Source organism: Nycticebus coucang, chromosome 10 (assembly GCF_027406575.1).
Source record: "Nycticebus coucang isolate mNycCou1 chromosome 10, mNycCou1.pri, whole genome shotgun sequence".
NCBI classification, from domain to species: domain Eukaryota; kingdom Metazoa; phylum Chordata; class Mammalia; order Primates; family Lorisidae; genus Nycticebus; species Nycticebus coucang.
The window spans coordinates 25,739,117-25,758,107 of record NC_069789.1 but is presented as its reverse complement, the minus strand read 5'-3'; the positions used below and the strand labels follow the sequence as shown (position 1 = coordinate 25,758,107).

Sequence of the window (18,991 nt, the reverse complement as noted above, 5' to 3'; positions counted from 1 at the left end):
ATCTTTGGTCTAATATATTCAGCATATGGGAACCACAACATACCCTCTGGATCCTACTCAAAATATACAGCCTATGGAAGCATCTGGATTTTTGGAGGGAGAGTTTTTGTCCTCTGACACAGATTTCTGATTTCTCAAACATTTCCCAGTAACTAATTGGCAAATGATCGGTGTCAAAATAGGCAGAATAAAAGCTCGGGAGTTGGAGAGATGAGTTGAAAATTCAGCAACATCTCTCACTCTTTCCACTTTGTTACAAGATGGTTCATAATCTACTTTTATAAACCATGGCTAAAATACTGTTTAGAAACACAATGCTAAAGAAAGTGTGAGAATTCCCACAATCTGAGGCCCTCGTTCCAACATAATTCTCATCATCTCCTTCATGTAATGGAAATGGAAACCAGTCATTGATAGATTATTACTGTAAATGACCCTCCTGCCCTTTCATAACATGCAAGCTGTTCATTAATTCTCACAATGAACGGCAAGTTCCACTAAAATATAAGCATGGTATCTTCAAGAGACAGAAGCTAGAATTAGAGTGAAGCGGTAGTAAGCAAAAATGCTCAAGAATGACTATAATTAGATCAAGGGACTTCTGTTTCTTTTTTTTTTTTTTTTAACTTTTATTTCTTTATTTTGCAGTTTTTGGCCAGGGCCGGGTTTGAACCCGCCACCTCTGGTATACAGGGCTGGCACCCTACTCCTTGAGCCACAGGCACCACCCAGGACTTCTGTTTCTAAACCAGAGCTGGCTGCATTCTCTTCATAACTCTGTAAATACTCTGGACCATAGGATTTATTTTCTAAAAAGTGTTTTTGTTTGTTTGTGTGTGTGTGTGTGTATACACATATACACTCTTATTTATTTTTTTTTTTCTTGAGATAAAGTCTCACTTTGTTGCCCTGGGTAGAGTGCCATGGCATCATAGTTCACAGCAACTTCACACTCTTGAGCTCAAGTGATCCTCTTGCCCCAGCCTCCCAAGTAGCTGGGACTGCAGGCACCTGCCACAACTCCCAACTAGTTTTTCTATTTTTAGTAGAGACAGGGTATGGCTCTTGCTTGAACTCCTGAGCTCAGGCAATCCCCCTGCCTTGGCTTCCCAAAGTGCTAGGGTTACAGGCATGAGCCACTGACTGTGTCCAGCCATGTGTACACTCTTAAATAAAAGATGATGCATAGTGTTTGCTTAATTTATGTTAATTTTTTCCTTTTAAAAATATGCTGGATAATTTAAAAATATTAATTTTGACTATAAATATATGGCTTTTATGAAAAGAATGAAATCCTTCCATTCCTGGCAACATGATAAGCCTGGAGGACATTGTATTAAGTGAAATAAGCCAGGCACAGAAATATATAAACCTCAGATCCAGTGCTCATATGTAGAAGCTAAGAAAATTGATCTCACAGAAGTAGAGAGTAGAATACTGTCTACTAGAAGGCCAGAGGTAGTGCAGAGGGGGAAAGCGAAAGGTTGGTTAACAGATACAAAATTACAGTTAGTTAGGAGGAGTAAATTCTATGCACCACGGGATGACTGTAGTTAATAATTTATTATATACCTGCAAGTAGCTAAAAGGAGGATTTTGAATATTCCCAACACAAAGAAATGATAAAAGTTTGAAGTTACAAATATGTGAGTACCTTGATTTGATCATTACATATTGTACACATGTATCAAAATATCACACTGTACCCCCTAAATATGTGCAATTATTATGTGTCAATTAAAAATAATAATTATAAAGGAAAGAAAAAGATATATGACTCCTGTGCGTGATAGAAAACATCTCTCCTGAGGGTGAAATGTCCCGGGTCAGTCAAATAAGAAATCCAATAATTGGGGCAAATATTGAAATCCATCAATTGGTCACATTTTACATAATTCCTTCCCCATGTAACCAACTGGATAAGAAAGTGGCAATTCCCCCTCCTCCAAAGCTGTTTATCATCTCCCACCAAAGTACTTCTCATTTAAAAATCAACTCGTACTTAGTTGATCTTTTCAATATTAATGTATTCTTATGATTTATAAATTTTTCATGCTGTCAGCCAATTTTTTTTTTTTTTTTTGCAGTTTGGCCAGGGCCAGGTTCGAACCTGCCACTCTCAGTATATAGGGCTGGCACCTTACTCACTGAGCCACAGGTGCCACCCCTAATTTTTTTTTTTTTTTTTTGAGACGGAGTGTCACTATGTCACCCTCGGTAGAGTGCCATAGAGTCACAGCTCACAGCAACCTCAAACTCCTGGGCTTAAGTGGTTCTCTTGCCTCAGCCTCCCACATAGCTGGGACTACAGGCGCCCTCCACAACACCTGGCTGTTTTTTTGTTGCATTTGTCATTGTTGCTGGCCCGGGCTGGGTTCGAACCCGCCAGCCTTGGTGTCTGTGGCTGGTGCTGTAACCACTGTGCTACAGGCGCCGAGCCAGCCAATGTTTTTTTTTTTTTTTTTGATAGTTACATTTTGTAATGAATAAATGTATGTGGCAAAATTTTAACACAACAGAAAAGCTTCTCTGGTTTCCATATGAGGTTCATGTAAAAGTATTGTCAAAGCTTAGTGGGAGAAGCAGGACTTCTGGCCACCAGCCAGATGTACAATGAAATGTTCCAGTGAGCTGTCCAAATTGTAAACTTAAGATGATTTAATGATGGCCAAAAACATTTGTGAAAGAGAAGAGAGACAGAGATCAGAGAAATGAGATAAAGAAAGGGAAAAATATATGGGGCTGGGGGGAGAGAGAGAGCGTGCTTGCCCCTTCTTGCTCTTTACCTGTGAGATAAAGTCAGGATGTTTTTGCACTAGACACAGTGGTTGGTTTTTATGGGACATGCCATGAAATAGTAAAATAGCCATCAGGTACCCAAGCACGACATTAAAAAAATGTCATATCTCTTTCCCAGAGGAGGAACTTGGGTTTGTACCTGGGCTTCTAGTCATTTTAAAGGCAGTGCAAGAGAATACGAAACTTGATTTTTGTTCTCCAGTAGGAAAACACTTTCTGGTGGGTTCAAAAGAAAGAAAAACACAGCTTGAAAGAGAGAAGATAAGTTTTGCTTTTTCAAAAAATATAAAAGGAAAATGGACCAGGCCAGAAGCTCATACCTCTAATCCTAGCACTCTGGGAGGCCGAGGCGGGGGGATTGCTTGAACTCAGGTGTGTTTAAGACCAGCCTGAGCAAGAGTGAGACCCTGTCTCTACTAAAAATAGAAAAACTAGCCAGGTGTGGTGGTGGTACCTGTAATCCCAGCTCCTCAGGAGGCTGAGATAAGAGAGTCGTTTGAACCTAGGAGTTTGAGGTTGCTGTGAGCTCTACACTAGGCAACAGAGTGAGATTCGGTCTCAAGGAAGCAAACAAACAAAAAAAAATGGAAACTGCCTGTTCCCTTCTGTATATGTTTCTGCAGATAAATATTTATGTTCACGTGCGCTCTTGGAATAATGGCTACACCATGCAGATATAGTTTACACGGGCTTACCGCGTACTTGTAAACACGTGATTAGAAGGTATTGTGTGTTGTTAGAGTACTATGACTGTTGAGGAAAGTGCTACCCTCTTTTCCCGAAAATAAGACAGTGTCTTATATTAAGGTGTGTTCCCAAAGATGTGCTAGGTCTTATTTTCAAGGGACGTCTTATCTTTCCTGTGAGTAGTTCTTATTTTCAGAGGATGTCTTATTTTTGGGGAAACAGGGTACATCCTATGTAGAAAACAAACAGATGTCAATGCAAAAGCAGTCTGTGTGAAAATGACCCCTTCCAATGCATTGTACCCTTTTATACAACAAAAAGGTGCTTCTGTATTCGAGACCTTGTATTAAAATAACAGCAAACCACAGTCTTTGTTCAATAATAGTTTTATTGACTTATTTCACTGATAAACTTGGGGATAATATTCACCACAAAGTTGCAGGCATCATTCATAATACAGACGATTGACTTTTTTTCAGGAGAAAGAATGAAAATGGTTTGTGACACACCTGAATTGCCTACTGAGGAAGTGCTGGCCACGAGGTAACTTTAAAAAAAGGTAAAACTCAGTGCCTGTGGCGAAGATGTGGCGACGCTGATTGAGATACGAGTATGATACATGCCCCTTGCTTACAAAGCAAATATACACCCATCTGTTTTGGACAGTGGTTTCTCTATCTACCTGGGAACATCTCTAAACATTTCATCGACATTTCCCTAAAAGCTTCCTGTCAAGAGAAATCAGTGTGTGGATTTACGAGCTTGGAAGCCCAGGGACTTATCCCTCAAGTTTGTACCAAACTTATGGACAGTCCCCATAGGCAACAGCAAGACCTTGCTCAAAAAGTAGCCTTCACGTAGCTCTAAGCCAAAGGCAGCTCATGTGAAGTGTTGTCCGTAGGAGGCCGAGAATACCCATGTAGACGATGAAAATGAATGTAAGAGAGAACGTTTGTTTAATCGCTTGCAGAACAGGATAAAGAATTCTCTCCTAATAACTTTCCATGCCAAGCAAAACTACATGCAAGGAAGTTTTAAGCCAAGCTACAGCTCTTCACTTGTACAAACAGAAAACTTACATTTATGAACTCTCCAGGCCCTCCCAATAGTTCTCTGAGTAAGGCAAGCAATAAGCAGAGATTCTCTTTGCTCACCCATCTAGTAAAGTGTTTTTAAGTTTTTGGAACAAAACAAAGTTTATTTACTTATTTTTTTCTTTTCCAGACTCTTATTTATTCGTTACCTCAAATCTGTTTACAGTGTTCCTCCTTTACTAGTAGGTGATATTTTATTAGCAACCATCATATTTATGAACCATTTTTTTCTTTCCTAGCTAATAACTTGGACTACAGTAGCAGCATGTGACACTGGCAGGCACGGATTTGTTATAGTATCAGTTAGGGAGATGGTTATGAAATATTCCACAAAATCTACTGAAAATTTATTGAATGTCTGCTGTCTACCAGAGACTGTGATACTCTGGAGGTCATCTTTTTAGTTTAAGACAGGGTTACTGGATTCCAACTTGGGAGAGGGAAGTTTTATTAACACTTATTTGCAGTGGAGAATATGGACGACTTTTGCATTTGCCTATTTTGCAGACTGTCTTAGGTAACTGAGACATGAGCATCTTTGGGTCTCCGGGTGATTCTCTGGGGGGGGTCCTCGCCCGGGCCAGAGCGGTAATGTCAGAACTCTGTGTGAGTCTCTGTGGCTTTACTAGGACGACCACAGGCCTGCTGTGACAGCAAAGCCTTCAGCTGTCTACCTCTACATAACTAAGTGCACTGTCCGTCTGTTTCCATGTCTAACAGGATTAACACTTGCTCATTTTGGAGCGCGAAAACATCATGCAGCTACACACTCATGTGGAGTACAATCATTTCATGAACTGTCTTCTTCATTCATTTTCATTGTCTTACTATCAGCCTCTTTTCTCAGACAGAAATCTAAAGCCAAAAAAAGAAAATGGAATTCTCCAGTTCCAAAGAGTACTGGGTTACTGTCCCCGAAGCCTGTCTCTTAGATCTGTAATACTTACTACCACTCCATTTATCCTGGTAGAGGAGGAGTGAAAAGGCTAAGAAGAGAGGGTGTGATGTAAGTCTATATTAAAGAAGTAGTAAAATTGTCTTTGTATCTATTATGGGCTGGAATTAATACTGTTTAAACAAGTGTGTTGCACATTGCACTGGAGAAAAATACTCTTTCAGAGTAGATGGTAAGATTGCTGAGGCTGGAGAAAAAGGTAATTTTTGAGTGTTCTATTTTATATTGTTTCAGCCTTATTGTGAGAAATACTATTGCAAAATCAAAACAAACACCTGCTACTCATAAACTATTTCTAAGGTTGGCAGACCTCAGGTGATGGAGCTGGATGGGAACGGTATTTGAAACACTACAACTCCAGATTTCCTTAGATTTGGTTGTGTTGAAATATGGTAACTAACTTCATGGGTATGTAAAACTGGAAATTTTCAAGCATTCATCACATATACCATTTTACATCTATCATGGTAGTTATTCACCTCTATTTTGACCTGTTTTCTATCAGAAAGCAAATTAAGAGATAGTTTGATGGCGTCTGAGTGTAAGGAGAAGACCTTGACCTTGGAGGACGTGCTACTGCCCGTGACAGAGCTGGGCTGAGAACTCAGGACCCCTCATACTAACTTCAGTGCCTCTTTGATTATATTGTGTTTCCTTCACTTGTTCTCTGAAGCGTCTGCGGCACACTTTCCAGTTTCTCAGTAATATGTCCCCACCTTTGAACCATCCCTACTCAGAGCAGTAGAGGACACCCTGAAAGATTCCCAGGCTCCCTCTCATGACTGTCTGGTCGGCGTTCTTCCCTGTGTGCCTCTGTGAGGCAGAGCACAGAGGGCTGCCCTCCTGCTTCTCTTCTTTCATGCACACTGGGGACCCCACCCCTGCAGAGCTAGGAGACCTGTGTTTGCAGCACAGCAAGTTTGAGAGGGAAAGCTGATACGCCTTCTAGGTCTTGAGCCATTGCCACCTCTATGCTTTTTTCTCCCTGTCAGAGTCTAGAACTGTTATTTACATGTTACAGAATAAGTAGAAATGGGATGTATGTAGAGACTCAAGGTTGGGGTTAAGGAGCAAAGAGTGATTAGGATAAGGGGGAGAATGAATAGGAAGACCACGGGGAGGTGATGGGCAACAGACTGCAAAGTTAAGGGGAGGAGAGGACCAGATAGCTCCCTTCTCCTAACTGCCTCGCAAAGCCTGGAGAATGGAGACGTGTGTGAGGGAACACAGACAGACAGAGAAGACCCAGATGCTTTTCATGTGTGATTTATTATTTTAGGCTTTCTCATTTTCTTCTTTCAATTAAACTGTCTAATCCTGAAATCTCTGCAAACCTCATTCAGATGATAAGAAATAATTTGATTCCCAGTTTGGGGATAAAGACATTTTAATCTAATGTAAATGCTGACTATGTCCTCCAATGACAAGCCCTTTGGGAGAAATACATGTGTGACTCATGTCCAGTTATAAACACACACTACGTCTTCAATTACACTTTGAAACTCCTCACAGTCAAAAGAATCTATTTTGCTTATTTTCCTTCTCTGAAAATGACCCAAAAGTTGGACATAACTTGCTATAAACATTCAGCAGATAGTATTTAAAAGCAGCTCTCATCCATAGGAGACTTAAAAAACTATTCTATAATAAAACCAGTAGCAAAAAAGGAGAACTAGAGTCCTGGATTTGTTTCTTTTTTGCCACTGTTAGCTCATAAAAGAATGGAGATCAGGACATAATTGTGTTTAAGCAGAATTTTAATTAACTGTGGAAGTTCTGCCAAAGTTCACAGTTTCTCCTTTTCTCCAATTTAATTCTCCCTAACTGCAGTTTTAAAAATACAGGAAACAGCCCTTTTGGGAGGGAGACAGGATAAGAGTTTCCAAAAGAATGGGAATTACTGAATTACTGGGACACTTGAGTAAGCATTCACATATTTATTGGTGCCAGGTCAACTTGAGTAATAAAATATAGATGCCATTGCTTATTAGACGTTTCACAGGTGGATAACATAACATTCTGTAGTTTGCTATACACTTTAGAAAATAGTCTCTGTTTTTTCTTGTTCTTTGGTTGAAATGTGGGCCAAAAAAAATGAAAATGATTCTCACAATTTTGCTCATTATTTTTCCTCCTCACATGGTTTCAAACACAATGGCAGAGGGTTGCTTGGTTCAATTCCCATCAGGTTTAACTAAAGAGTGATTTTCAACATTTATGCTGAAGTAACAGCTGACTTGTTATTACCTAGAAAGAGTGAAGTAGTTGCTGATGCCAACACGATGACATTTTTCTTCTTAAGCCACATGAAAGCTCAATGTATTCTATTCACTGTGCAAGTGGACTTTAAAGAATCACTTTCAAAGGACACCACGGCTGAAGACTGAAGAGCAATATTTATCAACATTAAATAAACACTTGGTGAAGTATCCATAAATATTTCTTCATATAAACATAACACAAAATTAAATAGTTCAGATACACAGACACAACTAAGGACATGTCCACTGTGTCAAAGTCACCTGTAAACACCACCTCACACGGAATACAGAAGCAGCTTCCACCCCAGCTCTGGGTTCACAACACGAATGCCCTGCACACAGGGACGATTTCTGCACTGCCCTCCCCCCTCCCTCCCCTCCCCCTTCCCATACAGCCCCAGCAGAAGGAAAAGAAAGAACCCCAACATCTACAGCAGCAAGAACAATGACAACGACGGCACCCCGCCCCTTCCCGAAGTAAAACATTGAATGTTTTGGTCAATTAAAAGGATTTTTTTTTTTTTTTTTTTTGCAAAATGCAAGGGAATCCGTTTGAAGCATTTCCTTTCAAAGTGTCATTCTCTCTTCAGAGGACATATATAAAAACCTTCCTAAACCCTACCTGTTCCTGGGGGAAGGTTATGCAATCATCCCCCAGAAAGCACTGGCCACTGCCAAGTACAAAGATGTAAGCCCTAATTTACCTTTAGAAGGCGCCAGGTAGCAAGAATTGAATGCACTGTGTTCCTTCATCCTTCCTCCCAATTCTTTTGCTTTGCCCCATGCCATATACACACACACACACATATATATAGCTGTATAGACATTCAAAGGTGACATTAGGATTGAGTTTTAAGCAGTTGATATAGCAGAAATTTAGTTTTGAAACATTCATGATTGAATTCAAACATGTGGGTGTGGCTCATTATGTGAGCTCAGAGGGGCCCTGACTTAGCTCTGACAAGAGAGAGGTCATCAAAGAGACTGGTGGCGCTCAAAGTCTGGCCATGCCCTGCTGCTCCACTCACTCACGGACCTGTCAGCTCTGCGCAGACCTGCTGAGAAGGCCTGGCTGTTCTCTGCCGAATGTCCTTCAAGGATAGTTTGTGCAAAGCAGCCCTGGTTTTGAAATCATTAAACTGGGCATTTCACTTTTAACTTGTGTTAGGATCCTAGAGACTTCAGTTACCAAAGTACTGAAAGCGTATATTGCAGGAATAATTGGCCAGTTCAGTGTTTCCCATTATGTTATGTACAGTGTGTGTGTGTGTGTGTGTGTGTAACTCACACGTGTGTGTATATATATATATACTTAGTATTTTTATTTGTACGAAACTTGAACTGCACAAAACAATACTTTGCAAGAATCAAGAATCAAGTCCACAAATAGAGTTTGACGACACACCAAAGAGAAGACAGGAAGCTCTATTGGGACAAGAAGATTCAGGTTTGCAAGGTATGAAATAATTTCAGAACTGCAGATCTGCTAGCCTGCTGTGCCCCACCTGGGGTCTGATCAGCGATTTGGGGATCCTTGGTTAGAACGTGGCAAATGGGCCAGCCATGTTCTCCTCTGAGATTCCAAAGCTAATGGGAATTAAAAGACCCAGGCTAATCAATTTGGGTGTATAATTGCTGTGAAGCAACTTTTTTCATTTTTACGAAAAAAAAAGGAAAAAACACTTAAAGTCTATTTCAGAATAAATTTCTTTATATTCAGTAGTATGCTTTTTTTTTTGCTGAATTGGTATTTGCCTTTTCATATTAAAATGGGTTTATTCAATGGATCAGTAAACAGGCAGCTTCTTTCAAATCTGGTGATTATCATCACCAGGAATCACTCCCACCCTCACCTTCCTCTCCTCCTCCTCCTAAGGTTTGTGGATTGGAGTGTGCGCTTTGCCACTGCTACTGATCAAACCCCATTCTACAAGGCCTGCTCGGGCACGCGCTTGTGAAAAATGACCGACTGTCTCTGCTGGTACTGTTGCTTGCGCCTCTTCTTTTTGTCACACTGGCAGAGGAGCAGCATCTTGAAAGTGGTTCTGAAAGTTTTGTTGCACAGGGCATAGCACACGGGGTTCACGGTGCTGTTGATGTAGCACAGCCAGTAGCCCAGATTCCAAAAGGTTTTGGGTATGCAACTGTCACAAAAGGTGTTCACCAGAACCATGATGTTGTAGGGGGTCCAGGTGATGATGAAGGCAAGCAAGATGGCGCTGAGGGTCTGGGCTGCCTTCTTCTCCTTAATGAGGGACATCCTTTTCCGCTTAGTGATCTGACTTCTGGTCTTGAGAGTGAACCTCTTGGCCAGAGTGGCTTCCTTGAAGGACAGAGGTAGAGCGGCCGTGGTCTTCCCCACTGAGGAGTTGACATCCGAAGCCTTGGCTGTGTCCACGGCTGACTCTAGCTGGATGGGAAGCTTGGAGAAGCTTTTGGGAAAGTTGCCTCCATCATCCATGCTCTTCTGGGCCTGCAGCTTGTTGTTTTTTTTCTCCAAGTCCACCATGCCCAACTCTTCCTCAGGCACCTGCAGGTTGTCTGACGAGGGCAATTTGGTGGAGTTGAGGATGGTGCTGTGACCTGGAAGCTTGAGCACGATGGAGTAGATGGCTCTCGTCTCTGAGCCAATGTCCTCCTCATCGGAGGAGGCGGAGTTCTCTAGGGAGGCAGCAGCGTCATTGTTGTCCCAGCTGTCGCTGCTGCTGTGGTCTCGGTCCATCTGCTCGGCGCTGGGCTTCCAGCTCTTGGTTGTGAGCCAGAAGTGGCAGCGGCCGTGCTTCCTCCTTTTGGAGCGTTTCATGCTTTGCTGTTGAAGTTCATAGCTGCTGCAGCTTCGAGAACTGCCTGTGGGGTGGACAAAGTTTTCTGCCTCTGCTTCTGTCCCAGAGGCCTGCAGCCCAGCAAGCTCTTTGGTACGTTTCTCAGTTTCCTTATAGATCCTCCAGTATAAAATGGTCATAATGGTGACAGGCATATAAAAAGCAGCAATGGCTGTGCCAAATGTAATGGTGGGCTCGGTGAGGAACTGAATGAAACACTCCCCGGGGGGCACAGTTCTCTTCCCTACAAAGTACTGCCAGAATAGGATGGCGGGAGCCCAGAGGACAAAGGAGATGACCCACGCCAGACCAATCATCACACCTGCTCTTTTGGTTGTTCTTTTGGCTCGGTAGGTGAGTGGCCTCGTGATGGAAAAGTACCTGTCGAAGCTAATGACCAGAAGATTCATGACGGAGGCATTGCTGGCCACATAGTCAATGGCAAGCCAGAGGTCACAGGCCAAGTTGCCCAAAGCCCACCGGTTCATGATGATGTAGGTCGTAAACAGATTCATGGAAATGACCCCAATGATCAGGTCAGCACAGGCCAGGCTTAGGAGGAAGTAGTTGTTGACGGTCTTCAGCTGCTTGTTGACCTTGAATGACACTATGACCAGGATGTTGCCGATGATGGTCACCAAGGCCAGGAAGCCCGTTAAGAACGCAATGAAGACCACTTGCCAGACAGTATGACCTCCCAGAGGGTCACTGTCCGTACCATTTGGAGAGGAGAAATTCCCAGCTGCCCCAGAAACATTGTAGCTGCCAAGATGAGTGACTGTTCCCGGGGGCAGCCCTGCCTCCAAGGGGCCGTGTATCCAGGAAGAGCTGATGTTTGGAAACAAAGGCGAGGTTGTACTGTTATCCTGCAAGGTCATCGTGACTCTCTGACATAGTCTGGAGAATAAAAGAGAGAAAAGGTGGGAGTTAGAAAAACTTGGCATCACATACATTAAAAGACTTGGAACGCTCAATCTCAAAAGAAGCCAAACAGTGTAATGTTCAGTCTCTTCTTTTAAAAGGGAGGAGTCTAAGGGCAGGCACGGATCGACTTGCTCCAGAAGGTAGAGTTTGTTAGTGGCAGGCATGGATCCGTGTGCTTTTGTCCACATTTTCCACATTTGTAAATATATTCCGAGTAGTGCTGTTATCAAACAAAATCACCCTTACTTCTAGTTTGTAAATGGAGAATATATTAGATGCTTACATGACACTTATTCAATAGAGGTTTGTTATCATGCCACTTGATAAATTAACTTGATTTATTTGCATTTATCCACCTAGGCATTTTCCTATCTGAGACTTCAAATCTAAGTAATTTTATTGGCCTTACTCGAATGAGTAAGGCCAATCCAGACAAAGGGAGAAAATAAGTATAAATCAACCCCCATTATATCATCTCTTTAAAAAATGGATTGAAAAATGATGTATCATTTCTTGTAACGGTAACTTGACTACCTTTTGTTTGATAACATGAGGAAGAACTTTTGCCAGTATGTTTTGAATGTACCAAACTGGTTTTGACTATTTCTAGTATTTAGATGTTTTAACTCAAATAATGAAAAACTATTTTAGCACATAACACAGATAAATCATTGCAAAACTGTACTTTCAAACACTTGTTATCAAAGTATATAAACAGCTAAGAACCATTACAATGAAGGTGTCACCAGTGAGACCCTCACAGAGCTGTTGCTAGCCTTGGTTGTGACCTGTGCCGTCCTCCCCAAACCTCTAGGGATGTATTGGGACGCTACTGAGTCAAGAATTCTCACATCACCAACCACTGTGGACTAGATCCAGGAAATAATTCCTTAATGAGCATCATTTTATGAATGGAAAGTTTGGTCATTATAGCAAAAATCCACTGAGTACACTTCTGTTGTATTTATGCTTTTGGTTAAAAAAGTCTTCAAGTCGGCCAGACATGGAGACTCATGCCAGTAATCCCAGGTACTTTGGAGGTCAAGGCAGGAGGATCACTTAAGCCCAGGAGTTAGAGGCTGCAGTGAGCTGTGATGATGCCACTACACTCCAGCCTGAATGACAGAGTGAGACCCTGTCTCTGAGGAAAAAGAAAAAGTCTTCAACTACAAACTTTCATCTCAAGAGTCCTAAAATCAAGCCTTACGGTATTACGTCCCCAGAACATCTCAGAGTACCTATCAAGGGGTGCTGTCTGATTCAACAGAGACTTTTGGAAAGGCTTTCTACGGAGCAGGAAAGACCATGGAGTCAGAAAGGGCAAAGTACCAATCTCATTCTCACCATTGACAGGTGGGGCCTTAGATATTGTTTAACTTCTCTGAATCCTAGTTTCCTCATTGAAAAATTGGAATTACAATTTTCTGTATGATGGAATAAATTGTTGATAAATGCCTCCTGAAATTCAATGATAAGTAATGAAAGAAGTCTTGTTTCTCCTCAAAATGCTCGTCTAGAAAGTACTGAGAAGTAAGTGCTGTGTGTATGTACGTATCTGACTTTATCACCTTCTTCTTTTTACTGAACAACAAACTCACTTTGGCTTTGGCTGTCAGGAAGCTCAGAGATACATTCAGCGCAATTAGTAAATGTCAACAGAAAATATTTATTGGACATTTACTATGTGGTACACATTGTATCACAGGCACCATCTCATTTAATCTTTACAATAATCACATTTTATAGGAAAGGATGACACAGAAAGTAACTTGTTTTAGTGCTTGAACTGATGAAGAAGGGTGGGGGGAGTGGAGAGTCACCACGTCCAGGCCCACAGTCACCGCGTCTGGTTGTGATGTCACACTTCCCCTCCACATGTTCCTTCCAGGTGTCCTCTCCCAAGAGGTTCAAAATCATTATACACCTCCCCAAAGCGGCACTGCTGTGCCTTTACAAACAAATGAGATATTCTTTGCCACCTAAAAACTTGGCAAGAATGCAAATGATTTGATACATCCGGGGTTGACACTAGTGGGAGGTTAATCAGTTTTTGGGATTTGAGGGTTGCAATGTAAATGGGTCAATTGTTTGAAAGGCAAGGAGGTAGTAGCTGTAAAACATAAAAATGCCAAAGTCAGGAGCTGAGTCTGTATGTGAGTGTACAGTGTGCGTGTAAATAATAACCGTAGAGTTAGACAGAAACAATTCATGTGCACACTCACGCCCACGCAGTAGTCTCTGAAATGATACAAAACTGCAAAGTCTTAATATTCTAACATAATACTTGAAGACAGAGAAGAATAGTTTAAAATATTCTGTATACGCCATCACTATTTTTTTTTGCAGTTTTTGGCTGGGGCTGGGTTTAAACCCGCCACCTCTGGCATAGGGGGCTGGCGCCCCACTCCTTTGAGCCACAGGAGCTGCCCCCATCACTATTTTTATACATGAAATCCACACTGCCTCTACTGCACTGATTTCTGATTTGAGGGAATTGGTGGGCTCTGTCCTCATTTACTTCTTTTTGCTTCTTTTGGGTTTAGGTAAGTGCTGTTAAATCACCCTGTTCCCCAGGTCCTCCTCACTAAAGGACCCCTGCAGTTCGGGGGTGTGACTTGCAGTTTGGAGCACTCAGATACGTTTATGGTTTCTTCCAAGATGCGGATGTAGAAGACCCGGCTGCTTGCTCTGCCCCCACTCAGATCCCGGGTGTTTGCCTGGCCATGTCTCCATTGAACCTGCAACTCTGTAGATGGACCAGAACAGGCCGCCAAGGACAACGCCCTGTCTCTGAGGTTAGTAACGACTTTTATTTACGGTCTCCTGGGGCATCTAGGACGCCCTCCACCCTGCATGCCTGTAAGGGGCACTTTGGTCCTATTTAGATTATTAACCGTGTGCACATTTCTTCTCTTACAGCCCCAGACCCATGCTCATTTTTTATATACACTCTGAAGAGCCTTCCTCCCACCAATGTCCCTTTCACTCCCAAGATTCCTGGACACGGCCCCTGAGTTTCCTCATCTACTGCTGAGATGATGTTATAGGCCTTTTGGCCCTCCTCCCTCTGCCACCCTTAGCTCTCCAAATCTCACAGAAACTTCTATGGCACCTTTTAAAACTCTCAATCATTCAGAATATGTACACCATGGAATACTATTCAGCTTAAAGAAAGATGAAGACTTTACATTTTTTGTATTAACCTGGATGGAGTTGAAACACATTCTTCTTAGTAAAGTACCCAATGTACTTAATATGACTATGAAGCCAGTAGATGAACTAATACGTGCCCACGCAAGAGGAAAAGTCAGTTCAACTCAAACATGGGAGGAGAGGAGAAGAGGGAGGGAGATTGGTGGGAACCCAGTGGGCATAATTTAAGGCTATAGGACACACCTCCTGAGTGCAGGGCAGAAATACAATACGACTTTACCCAAAAATAGAAAACATTATAACCTAATCATTTATACCCTCATATTAATCTGAAATTTAAAAATAGAGTATTTGACTAGGGCAAAGGCAGGTCAAAACATTCTGAAAGAACATGGAAGGAATTGTTCTACCATTCGTAAAGACTTATCATAAAGAAAAAGTTGTGAAAAGTGTGTTATTTTGGCATTATGGTAAATTAATAAATTAGTGGAGTAGACCAGAAAATTCAACATAAACATATACACTTACAGATGCTAGATTTATGAGCAAGGTAGTGATAAAGGATAACCATAGTAAAATAGTAAGAAACAACAACAAAACCACCTCTTAGCTCTTCAAACGTGTTGTAAATCTCTGCTGTCATGTTCCAGGGGAATTGGTCGTGTTCTGGAGCCTCATTTTCTTAATCACATGTTGATTTTATTAGAAGTAAATATATCTAATGCCTATTAACCCTAATGCTTCATATATGTGCTACTGTCTGTCTTTATTCCTTTTTTCTTTCCTTTCTATTTATTTACTATTTATTTATTTATTTATTTTATTTTGCTTGCTGAAGTCCTGCGGTGGTGTCTGTCATCTGTCTTTCCTTCAGCTGGAAATGCCTGTGGATGACAGTACTCATTTTGAGATCAGAATCAATGACATGATCCTGACTCCTCTGCCACAGTCGCGGACCTGAAGAAGACACCAGCAGGAGGTGAAATACGTTCTTCTTAGTAAAGTACCCAATGTACTTAATACAAATATGAAGCCAGTAGATGAACTAATACGTGCCCACACAAGAGAAAAACTCAGTTCAACTCAAAAATGGGAGGAGAATCAATATGGTTGCTGCAATGAGAGTGCTTTGGTATTATTAGGCGCTGTTCACAGTATTTGAAACTGAGAAGTAAGCAAAGATAGAGGAAAGGGATAGAGAGGGAGAGAGATGGGAAGGAATAAAGGAAACAGAGACAGCACCCTGGTAATGTCCATGAAAACCTGGATCTAGCCACCCTTGAAGGCATCACCACGTCCTTGACCTTGCTGGTTTTGTGAGCCAACACATTTCCTTTCTTGACTGGACTACTTGCGAAAGTTTCTGTTACCTGCAACCGAAAGGGTCTTGATTAACATATCCTGCCACCATCAACATCAACACATGCTTATTGAACCATTGCCAGCTTTAAGATGATTGGACCTGTGGAATTCAATGAGGCACAGCCTCTGGCTTCCAAGAGCTCCCCCCAGGTGAGAGATGGGAAGTGAATAAAATACTTTACAAAGTACAAAGCACAAAGTCACTTAGACAATACCAATTGCTCCCTGGGAATAATCACATTATATTTATAAAAATTAAATAACAACCCAATTTGTTCAGTTAACCTATATTAACTAAGAAGATAAGTAAGAATTTTAGGTTAGCCTAAGATCGATTATTTTCTTTCTTTTTTTTTTTTTGAGCATTGTGGTTATTCTTTATTTTATTTTATTTTTTATTAAACCATAGCTGTGTACATTAGTATGATCGTGGGGCACCATACACTTGGTTCATAGATCGTTTGACACATTTTCATCACATTAGTTAACATAGCTTTTGTAGCATTTTCTTCATTTCATCCTGTGAGTCTGTAGGGCACCACAAAATGAAAGTTTTCCAGTCCAGTTGTGTTTTGTTGGAATATAGAAAAAAAAATAAAAAAGAAGCCAGAATTGAGGAAAGATGTCCCTAATTAAGGCTACCTCTCTGTATCATGTTCATTAATACATGTTCTGGGTGCTTCTTGACGAATCATTAGAAACCCTTTGTATGGCAGTCAGGTGCTCTTTGACGCATTTGCGCTGGTGTATTGACTAGCACCATCATTCCTCTTACAAGCCAACATTAACTCAATATCTAATATCTTTTTTTTTTTTTTTTTTTTTTTTTTGGCCGGGGCTGGGTTTGAACCCACCACCTCCGGCATATGGGACCGGCGTCCTACTCCTTGAGCCACAGGTGCCGCCCAATATCTAATATCTTTTAGAATTTCTTGGAGATGTGTTTTTCTCTTATTTAAAAAAAAAAATTCTCTTCCTTTTCTGATAGATTATGAGCTGAACAACAAGTTTAAAGCTATCAAAAAACCACTGAAGGGAATGACCTGTAGTCCCTTGCTCACCTGTGTGACACAAGGAGAATAGCTAATATGTTAATAGTTAATGACCATGACCCTCCCGATGACTCACTTGAGCTTTCCTCTAACACCTGCGCATATGGAAGCAACAAGAAATAATTGAATAAGTGATAGATGAACATATTTTTGAGGAAAATAAAACCTTTTAAAGAGAAGCCAAAATCACAAGCAAAGCGCATTATTGAAACCCGTTATGATTTGTAGCCGTAAGACAGAAATGTCTAGGAAATGGTCAGCACTTATTGGATGCTAGGATGGAATGAAGTACTTTAATCCTACTTCTTGTATTCATATGGTATTTCCATGAGTATATGGCAATATGGGCTTGGGGTTGGTGCAGAAGTTGCATATAAACTTAGCAAACTGCCTGACTGCTCTGAGATCACTTTTTTTTTTTTAAGTTATAAAAGTGGAATACTATCACCTACGCTGTGGGTTACGGGAAGGGTCAGAAGCATTACGGTAGGGTACGCCAATACTCTGAAGGATTAAAGGACATCTTGCTTCCTTTCTCCCAGTGGCAACCTCTCCTGTCCTCAGGGTCGCGTCATTACCACGGAAATGGAGAAAGCAACCCCGGTGTGATCAAGATCTGATTTTGAAGTAGACTTTAAATACTCTGTTGGAGAGAAAGGCTGTAAAGGTAAGGTTTTTGGAGCTGCAAACACTTTGAACATCAAAGAATGGTATATGAACCTAAACACTGGCCAAAGAAAGAAAGCTCTCCTTTTTCCCTATCCAGGTGAAACAGATGGATGCAAACACTTAAAAAAGGATGATTTGACAGTAGCAAGTGACATGGAATTAGCAATCTAATTGCTAGGTATCCACTCTCTGGAAATTACTGCATGCCTGTGTACACAAAGAGCCATGTGCAAGGTGTTCCCTGAAGCATTTGTTGTTATGACAAAAAAAAAAAAAAAGGTAAATGTAAAAGATTACCAGTTTGACATTAAAAAATATGATTATAAAGAAAAGGGAACACTATTTAGCAGATAAAAGCAATACATTTGATATCGATGTATTGACTCAGAATGTTCTAAAAATATACTGTTGAGTAAGAAAAGCACATGGTAGGAAAATGAATAAAACATGATATAATTTAGGTAACAATAAAACATGCACAATCTATCTTATATACTATAGGTAGTAAATGTCCTTAGATCTTTTATACTCATATAACTAAAATTACAAAAGGACAGAAAGACACAGGCAAACCATATGCTGGCAGTGACATTATTGAGGAAGACGATGGTTAGGATTGAGGTTGATGGACCAGAGGACTGAATCTGTAAGGGCCTATTTATTATTCCACAGGTAATATGTAACTTCCTAGGAATTAGGGGTCCCAGGTGAGGCCCAAATGAAACAATGATAAACCTGAGCCAAAGCCCTCAGCTTACGGTGCTCTACCTGAGAACAGAGTATCATTTCTACACTTTGCATTCTTTCCTCATTCTGACTCCACACCCCATTATTCCATAGACTCATATTTTGAGTTAAAGGAGTTTATACTCTACGCTCCTTGAATTGAATTATTTTGGTGAGGGGACCTACAGAACCCTTTCCTCGTCCCAGACAGAAATTCTAGGGATATAGCCAGAATAAAGGCAATGGGTTGGTCGGGTAGGAGCTCTGGGGTTCAGAGCAAGCTCCCTCCCCATCATGTTGATGGGACATTTGGGACATTGCTATTGAGGGTTCCAGGCACCAGACCACAGGCACAAAGTGCACAACCCAGCCTGCCCCTGCCAGTGGCTAACGTGAGTGCCTCCGAGGGCACTGAGGAATTCTGGGTGGAGATTCTACCCTTCCGTGTTGGCTAGCCACATCTGTGTGTACCTATCAGTGGGCACTC

At 41.3% G+C, this 18,991-nt stretch overlaps 1 protein-coding gene across 5 annotated transcripts in view; it reads right to left on the bottom strand.

The window, feature by feature from the left end:
• Positions 1–9,638: 9,638 nt before the first annotated feature.
• The window catches only part of CHRM3 (cholinergic receptor muscarinic 3), a 507,331-nt gene continuing 497,978 nt past the window's right edge, over positions 9,639–18,991 (bottom strand). For all 5 annotated transcript variants that reach the window (XM_053607907.1, XM_053607908.1, XM_053607905.1 and 2 more), the window contains one exon: positions 9,639–11,515. In XM_053607907.1, coding sequence (XP_053463882.1) covers positions 9,724–11,496 — 1,773 coding nt within the window. In that variant the 5' untranslated portion in view covers positions 11,497–11,515 and the 3' untranslated portion in view covers positions 9,639–9,723. The remainder of the gene's footprint in view (positions 11,516–18,991) is intronic.